We start from the raw sequence: 9,879 nt of genomic DNA on the forward strand, positions 1-9,879 counted from the left end.
CATGAGCAGAGCTCTGCTGTAGTTATGAAACTGCCCATCATATCACATTATCGCCCTCTGCTGATGGTCACCTTTACACAGTGTTGTGGACTTACAAATTACATCTCACATAAAGGGACGCGTCGCGTCGGACGCGTTACAGAGGTATTTGATTGGTCGACTGGGTGTCTACGTCAATAACACAAATTCGTAGTCCGCGTCGAGTTACTAGGAGCCTTTTATGTAATATGATACACATGCAAATGTTAAATATGAACGTGCACATAAACACATAACCGTTTCTCTGCAAGCGTCCAGGTGTAATGTGTAGGCAAAGTTTGAGGAAGTGAGGTGCAGAATATCAGAATATCAACAGCAAACTTGTGTGTGTGTGTGTGTGTGTTGATGGCGTTTCGCAAAACGTTCATCTCCCACGAGGCTTATTATTAACGGCAACAACTCCGGTTTAATTCCGGGTTGCACGGTTTCAGTGTTACAGAATAACCTTCTGTTGATCATGAGCGCGGTGTGCGGACTGGTCTTGAGCACCGGGAGGATCCTCACTCAGTCCAGTGTGGAGCTGATGGCAGCCCGCGGTGTGTTTGTAAGGCCGATCAAGCGACTTCTCCCCCGGGTTTCTTTTACCCAGACCCGCTCCTGGTGCTCTGATGGGCCCGTTGCTGATCGGGCTGAAGTACGGCTGAGTCGGCTAGATGGTGAAGACGACGGTAGGTGCATCAAGTAAATCACAAAATACTGTGTCTGTCTGCAGACGCGTATAGAACACCTGACTACACCTTACAGGTGTATTTGGACCGTTAACGTAACTTCCCAAACCTTTAAAAACGAAAGCGAAGTTTGTTTTTGGACTTCGGTTTTGCATAGGCTACTGTAAGTTTTATTCACACCGCCTTGGATGTTGGAATGTGATGGAATACGACATTGTTATGGAAAAGTCCTGGAAATTGTTTAAATATTACATTAAATATAATGTAAATAATTTATTGTTTAAATATTTTTTTTAAATATTACATTATGCATTGAATATATATATATATATATATTATATATATATATATATATATATATATATATATATGTATATGTATATAAATCAACTCTTTATGAGAAATATATAAGTTGCATATTAGGTTCCCAACAGTAATGGAAATTGGGCAATATTGGAAATTGGAAATTGTTACAAATTTAGAGGAAATTTATAGCCTATATGCATTTATTTATTAATATCATAAATATTATTTATAAATAAATATTAATGTATGCATTTATAATTTAAGTATTATGTATGATACGTATTAAAATGATTACAATAAAAAATAGTATTTACATTTACATTTAGGCATTTAGCAGATGCCGTTATCCAAAGGGACAATAGAAGCAATCAAAACAATAATTGCAATAATATGCAAGTGCTGTGACAAGTCTTGTTTATTCTAACGCAGTATACGTAGCAAGGTTTTTATTTTTTATTTTTTTAATAAATAAAAGAAAACAAGTAGATTGAATAGAAAATGAATAGGCAACGCTATTGTTAGAGGGTCGTTTTAAATAAATATTTATACATCATGGTAGTATTTGTTATTCTGCCTTTAATTTTAGGAAGTGAAGCAATGTGGCAAACGATGTTTAAGGGAACAATGGCCAAGGAGAGCTCATATCTCTTTTATCACATAATAGCCTATATCATATATCAGCATGTCAGTATGATACACATTGCATTGACACAGGTGTGCTTCTTAATAACCTTTCATCCATTATTTCTTACACTTGTAGCCTTTTATAAGGACACATGAAGGGTAGTTTAGTTTACTCAATGAAAGTTTGGTCTCTGATCCGATAAGAAACTTTCTATTCAAGATCGTTTCATTTTGATAATGACAAGCCCTCTTATGAGGATGAAAAAAAATGACTCTCTTCTGAATGTCATGCAGGTCAGTGTTTCTGAATCAATTTGTACTTCAGGACCCAGATTTTACTTTGGACCCAAGTACCAGTTTTTTAATTGTACATAATATCAAACATTGAAGTGTATTAATATAAATAATATTATAACATTTAAATGGGGTTAAAAATATAGCTGCAAGCAGGGTTTACATCGCAAAGCACATTAAAGCTTGGTTAGATTTAGAGTCTTCCTGAGAAATTTCATGGGCAAAATTTAGTAATTTCAGGAGGATTCCACATGATTCGAGAGGGAAATTTCAAGAGAGTGAAATATTTCCTCCGGCAGATTTTGCAACAAGTTCAAATTGGTCCCATGTTGAGCAACAGAAAGTTTCTTGGTTGGAAAGTAACTTTGTAAGCTGCACACACTATTGATATTAGACAATGGATCTGTTTTGCCTGCAAAATTTCGCAGAAATTTCCTTGTGACAGCATAAAAATTACAAATACATTTTAATGGTTTGTTACGTCTCATACGAAGAGTTCAGCCATAGTGCAATTACTTATTTAATTTGGCATCATTAACTCTGTGCTGTCTGTGATCACGTCAGAAAGAATAGCCACCCATATTTGGGTCACAGCCCACCAGCTGAGAACTGCAACCGTAGCCACAGCTTCAGTTTCTCTGTTCTCTTGTCTGGTTAGGTATAGTGGAAGTGCTGATGTGTCGTGAAAGGGCGAGGAACTCTCTGGGACACGTTTTTGTGGGTCAGGTGAGTGTGCAGAACCCCCCCCCCCCCCATCCTACAGCATCAAACTCAAGTGTTCAGGAAGCTTCCTATCCACACTTTGTTCATGTTATGCGTGAATATTCCATTTTGTTTCATGTTTAACCCAATGATGGCTGATGATCAAGCCCCCAGTTCTCAGTAATCCTACTGGTGTGTTAAATTTCCACCACGTCACATGGAATCATTCTTTTTGTGATCTTTAGCGATAACAGATTCATATAAATTACTGCTGTCAAGCGATTAATCGTGATTAATTGCATCCAAAATAAATGTTTTTATATTATGTATATATAAACACACACCTATGCATGTACTGTATATATTTAAGAAAAATATGTTACTTTTATATATTTAATATATATACAGTTGAGGTGAAAATTTACATCCCCCTTTCAGAATCTGCAAAATTTTAATTATTTTAACAAAATAAGAAGGATCATACAAAATGTATGCTATTGTTTATTTAGTACTGACCTGAATAAGATTTTTCACATTAAAGATATTTACATATAGTCCACAAGAGAAAATAATAGTTGAATTTATAAAAATGATCCTGTTCAAAAGTTGATTCTTAATACTGTGCTGTTACCTGAATGATCCACAGCTGTGTTTTTTTGTTTAGTGATAGTTGTTCACGAGTCCCTTGGTTGTCCTGAACAAATAAACTGCCTGCTGTTCTTCAGAAAAACTCCTTCATGTCCCACAAATTCTTTGGTTTTCCAGCATTTTTGTGTATTTTCAACAATGACTGTATGGTTTTGAGATGCATCTTTTCACACTGGGGACAACTTAGGGACTCATATGCAACTATTACAGAAGGTTCAAATTCTCACTGATGCTCCAGAAGGAAATACCATGCATTAATACCGGGGGGGGGGGGGTGGGGGGGTGGGGGGGGGGGTGTGAAAAGCCAGAAGGAAATACCATGCATTAAGATCCAGGGTGATGATATTAAATGTGTGTGTGTGTATATATATATATATATATATATATATATATATATATATATATATAATTTTTTTTTCATGTATTACTGTCCTTCAGAGGCTACAGAACATAGTTACATGTTTCCCAGAAGACAGAAAACAAAACAAAACAAGAACATGCATTTGGTATGATCTCTCTTATTTTGGTAGAATAATTAACATTTTGCAGATTCTGAAAGGGGGGATGTAAACTTTTGACCTCAACTGTATTATGAATTATATGACAATAAATATATGCATGCAAATTCATGTAAATATTTTCAGTATATATACTGTATGTGTGTATATTTATATATACATAATAAATATACACATTGCACACACACAGTTAATCATTTGACAGCACTAAGATATAAATAAACACGTTTTAAAGAATGTATGGTATGACTGTATACATATATAGTCTTTAACTGTTAAACGTGCAACCTATCGCTGAATGTTCCATTTCTGTCTATTTTCTTTTTTCTGTTCCCAGAAAGTAGTATAATAACTCTTCTTTAATTTTTGTATTTGATCAGTTTATCAAAGAAAGTCTGGCAAAAGTGTGTCAGGCCTTAAATAAATAACGGTGTACAAAGACAAAAATAAATCGGGCCTATCTCTCCCAGAATTCTTCCTCAAATCAATATCTTTTCCTGTCTATATGTGCATCAATATCTGTCTCTCCCAGTGTAGATGAGAGAGCTGGTGTCATCGTTGCATCATGACACAGCAGTTCGTGTGGTGGTCTTCAAGAGTTTGATACCTGGAGTCTTCTGTGCAGGTTTGTGAAGGAATTTGTCACACAAAACCAAAGACAGCATTGACAACCTACTTTAAAAATGATGTCATTTTTTAAAATACTTTCTTAAGTTCCTGTTTTACAGGAAATATCAGTATTATAAAGAGGGGTAAATATTTGCATATGTCATAATCAGGCTTTTTATGTGTTGATAGGGGCAGATCTTAAGGAGAGAGCTCAGATGAGTAACCCTGAGGCAGAGCTGTTTGTACAAGGCCTACGATCACTAATGAATGACATCGGTGAGACATAAATGCAAAATGACTATAATCCTGTTCAGAAAGCGATGATACAGAACTCTGAATTCTGAAAGTGTTGCACTGAAAAGGTAATTGTTTCCCAGCTGCAAATACGATTACGGCTGGAGGTGAGAATGATTGGATATGCATAATAACAAACACACAGTACGTGCATTTTCTCTGTGCCCTCATTTTTTGCATAGTTTGCTTATAACATTTAGGGAAATGCTACTGTTTTATAAGCAGAAGGTTGAGAAAGAAGATTCTCTATGCAATTTCCTAGTAGCGCTTTATCAGAAATACAGAAATGAGTGGTTATACAATGGAGTGAAATGCTTCTAATTTGAAACATTATACTTTTTCATTACAAACAATTTTAACTGCATAACAGTTTAAGTAAAAAAGTTGAATTAAAAAAAAATGAACATGATTATCGAAATGTGGTATTTTCTTCAGTTTCGTTTAACTTATTTTAATAACCGTTAACATATGAATCTGTGAAACACAACTGCATGCAATCCAGTCACTACAGGATTTTCTCTCATTACAAAAAATGTAACACTCCATAATTGCGTCACCCAGGAAATTACATCATTTGCACTCTTTCTACAACACGACAGGAAGACGAGTAAATAATTGCTTTTGTTTTGCGACAGCATTTAACAAGCTTAAAAAAGCTTTAAACATTGAGAATAATAAAGAAATGTTTCTTGAGCACAAAAAATCAGCATATTTCAGGGATTTCCGAAGGATCGTGTGACTGGAGAGATGATGCTGAAAATTCAGCTTTGCATCACAGGAATAAATTACATTTTAAAATATATTAAAATAGACAAGTTATTTTGAATTGTATTAATAAGGTTTTCTGAGAAACTGAAAACAGTTCTTTGTGAAATGAAATTTTAAAAACTTAAGTAACCTTTCTGTTATTTCCAAGTTTCCAATTAGCCTTTGAATCCTAGTTTTTCCAGTGTGTCCCCTCTGAACACATTCAGCTGAGTGTTGAGAGGCCCAGCTGTTTGAAGCCTTCTCTCATTAATGTGATCTATGTCCTGTCTGATCCGTGTGTGTGTGTCCATTATGTGCCAGCTGCACTGCCCATGCCAACCATCGCAGCAGTGGACGGCTTTGCTCTCGGGGGCGGTTTGGAATTGGCACTGGCGTGTGACCTCCGCACTGCAGGTGAGTGGCTGCTCTGACCTTCTGGGGGTAGATGATGGCAGGTATCACGGCTGCGGGTGTGGGTTTGCGTGATTTGTAGTCATTCTGTTTGGCACGTCATGGAGTGGGGAATCTCTGCGGTCACGGCATGCAGAGGAGGCTGGGTCCTTCACCTGACCTTTTTCTGTGATTGTGTGTGTGTGTTTTGCAGCACATTCAGCGCAGATGGGCCTGATTGAAACTACACGAGGATTACTCCCAGGGGCTGGTGAGAAAAATTAATGAATAGATAGAGCGACTGAAATAATAAGACAAACAGACAGCTAGATGGCAGTCCCATTACAGAAGAGAGACAGATAAGACATATATATATATATATATATATATATATATATATAAAACAAAGTACAAAGAACCAGTTTTGTTGTAAAATGGAAGACTTAATGAAGTATCTGATTACTTTGTAAAGGCACGATAACTAAACCATAATTTTTGTGTATGTATATCAGGAGGCAGTCAAAGGTTGCCCCGGACAGTCGGCTTTGCCATCGCAAAGGAGCTGATTTTTACAGGCCGGCGTGTCGGGGGGGAACAGGCTGCAGAGTTGGGGCTGGTAAACCGCTCCGTGCCACAGAACCAGACAGGAGACGCAGCCCACAAAGAGGCTCTTTGTCTCGCACGAGAGATCCTGCCTCAGGTGAGTCTGCAGGACATTTCCATCCACATTTACTTCTTCTCTCAGTCTTAGACACTTTCTTGCCTTTGCTACTGTCTCACTGAAATACACTCTTCTCCAGATTATACAGACATTTTTAACTGAACATATATATATATATATTTTTAATTAAACAATGGTTTACTGAACAAGTAGCTCTTTCTTTAAATAAATTCAGCTATAATTAAAATTTTCTTAGGGATAAAAATCTAAACTATAGGGAGCCCTTTTACATCACTATAAGGTTACAATTAATAACAGAGCCCAAACTTAAATTCAATTACCATTTATTTTTAACTATAATAATCAACACTCAAATTACAAAACTGTACTCAAACATGTATATTGTTTTTAAATTAACTAAATTATACAATTTCTGTTTGTTGTTGAAATATAATAATTTATAAGTCATTATGTGTTTCATAAAATATATATTTAAACATACATTAAATAATAAAGACATGACTTAACAGGTATAGTAAAATATAATGGATTATATAGTCTAATATTTCACAAAATGCTCTTCAGAAGACCCCATTTCTCTAGCAAATAACAAGCTGTAGAGGCACATTTCCATTACAGATTTGCGCAAAACTTTGGCGCTGTTTTATAAATGTCGATTAAAAAGTATGGCGAAATGACGGCGTTTCCATTAACAAAAGTTATGCGTATTTTAAATTTGCAATTTCAATTTGCGCAATTTGAAGGATAATGGAAACGCGAGGTATATGTAATGCTACATGGAATTTTGTTTACAAGCTTGACATATTTCCACGGTTGAAACACTAATTGAGCGATTGCGTGAGGGGTGAGATGTTCATTCATGTTTATTTTGCGTTAAAACTAGTAATAAAGAGGAAGGGATGAGCACGCTCACTCATGCTCCGTGCTGCTGTTATATGGCGATCTGTCGCGCCACGTCAAAGAGCAATAAAGCATATTGTATGAATTTCTTGAAAAAAATGGAACGACTTTAGTACACATGCGTACTGAACCGAAAGACCTGTACCAAAAATTATCAGTACGAATTGATGTATCGTTATACCCCTATATATAATGTATATCCCTAATATATAATATATATCCCTAATAATATATATATATATATATATATAGATAACATTTTCTGAAGTAAACATCTACAGATGGTGTATAGGGAGCCTTTGAATTGGAGTACAGTTTTTTATTTTTTTCATTATTTAGTGTAGCTCATAGATAAGATTTTTATACATGTATGTTTACATTCATTGTATGTTTTTGTGGTTTTGTAGTATGAAATTGTTCTCATACTAGTTCAGCTGTACCCACAGGCATTTCAGTGTGTACTTGTGCTTTAATCTCATTTGCGTCATGTGACACTGTACTGTCACAGTGAGCATCTCCCATCATGACTCAAGACGACAGGCTGGCCATGAATATGTATGGCCTGAAATCAGACCTGGCTCAAATGTGCCATCACAGTCTTCCCTCAGGCCCAACAGTGTCCAGAGCACATGATTAACAAGATAAACAACGTAATGGTACAAAAGACACGTGCATAATCGACTGCATGACCTTGTCATTCATTGCCTTTGGAGCAAACCTGAAATATGTGTCATATCGTCATCATTATATTACTTGGCATGTAGATTTGTGGAACTGGAATATCCTGTACTGTACTAAACTGTCTCGTGACAATGAGAGCATTCTCCTGTTCTGGTTTTTCTGTGATTGGCAAGTCATTATATTGGATTAAAATGAAGATGGCCTATTTAGGTCAGTGTGGGAATGTCATTCAGACACGTCATGCCACAATAACTTTTGTCAGCGCTTCTGCCCACCTGACTTAACTGTGTCATGATTGTGTGTGACTGTGTGTCTTAGACAGATACAGTGCAGGTTTTACAGTTGCAGTGGAAGATAATAAACAAAGGCATGTATTACAGGCAGACTTACACAACCGTTTCAGACATTAATACTTTTATTCAGCAAGGACGCATTTAATTGATTGACAATAAATATATTTACCATATTACAAATAATTCCTTTTCCAAATAAATTTCAATGTTCTTAGCTTCAAGGAACTGCTTTAGCTACACTTTCAGTCCGACTTCTCTTAAACATGATGAGACAGATCCTTACCTTGTTCAGCAGTGAACTGGAGAGCAATTCCAGCTGCAGTGTTGAACCGATTCCCTATTGAGACTCTCTGCATTGTCCTGTCTTCTCGTGCATTTGTCTTATGTGGACGACCAGCGTTTTTTGGGGACTTGAATAAAATAGTGTCATTGTAAAGCTGCAATATTATAGAAATCAAAGATTTGGAACGACCAGCTTCTCTTGCAACGGCTGAAAGAGTCATCGCTTTGGCCTTCATCTGGACATCCTCCTGTCGCAGGGTTTCAGTCACCTCAGAGCAGCCCGCCATCTTACCATCTCAGTGAAAACTGGAGGAATGCTGCCATTTAAATAGGCTTTGTCATAAAAATAAGGAAATTAACTACAGGTGCCAGATTATCACCAATAACTTGGAGGTATCTGAAAATGTGGAAATTAACTACAGGTGCCAGATTATCACCAATAACTTGGAGGTATCTGAAAGCGTTCTCTAATTTTGATTTGTTTTGGGTTTTTATGAAAGCGTTCTTTAATTTTGATTAGTTATGAGTACTCCAGTTAGGATAACTTCAAATAGGACTAAGCAGTGACCTTGAAATTCAGGAAATTGTAGGTTCTCTAAATTTGATCTCCACTGTGAAGAATGTGTTTTAAACAGGAAACTTGTGTTTGTTTTCCTTCCTCCCCAGGCCCCGATTGCCGTGCGAATGGCTAAAGTAGCCATGAATCGAGGCGCTGAGGTGGACATCTCTTCAGGAATGGCTATTGAGGGAATGTGTTACGCCAGGGTGAGTTATACATACATAAACCATATGAAACAAATCTGCACTATTTCATTTTGTGCTTGGTTTGACTGAATGTTTTATGGTTTCTCAGCTCATTCCTACACGGGACAGACAAGAGGGCATGGCTGCATTTATAGAGAAGAGGCCTCCAAGGTACATTGGAGAGTGAATGATTTTAAACCTGCACAACATGCTTCAAATCAACGTGTTACTATACTGTAACCAGTGTTGGTTTTCAATTTCCTTTGAAATCTGAGCTTTGTAATGCCTAAAAATAACCACCACAAATAATTTAAAAAGGACTTTGTCATGTTTATGAAAATACAGAAAATAAAAATCATAAAAAACAATATAAAAATGTGAGCTAGTATACTTAAAATTGTATATATATTTTTTGAATACTTTAAATTAAAAACTATTTAAATGAACATACTAATAAA

General features: G+C 36.2%; 1 protein-coding gene across 1 annotated transcript; it reads left to right on the forward strand.

Annotated features, from left to right (window-relative positions):
* The first annotated feature begins 176 nt into the window (after positions 1-176).
* On the forward strand, positions 177-9,791 carry LOC109082780 (enoyl-CoA hydratase domain-containing protein 2, mitochondrial-like). Its single transcript, XM_042747490.1, has 9 exons — positions 177-707; positions 2,590-2,657; positions 4,337-4,424; positions 4,598-4,684; positions 5,771-5,863; positions 6,054-6,110; positions 6,352-6,539; positions 9,344-9,442; positions 9,531-9,791. The coding sequence occupies exons 1-9, from the start codon at positions 497-499 to the stop codon at positions 9,606-9,608; spliced, it is 969 nt and encodes a 322-aa protein (XP_042603424.1). The 5' UTR covers positions 177-496; the 3' UTR covers positions 9,609-9,791.
* The last annotated feature ends 88 nt before the right edge of the window (positions 9,792-9,879 follow it).

The sequence above is a fragment of the Cyprinus carpio genome, chromosome B20 (genome assembly GCF_018340385.1).
Source record: "Cyprinus carpio isolate SPL01 chromosome B20, ASM1834038v1, whole genome shotgun sequence".
NCBI lineage: Eukaryota > Metazoa > Chordata > Actinopteri > Cypriniformes > Cyprinidae > Cyprinus > Cyprinus carpio.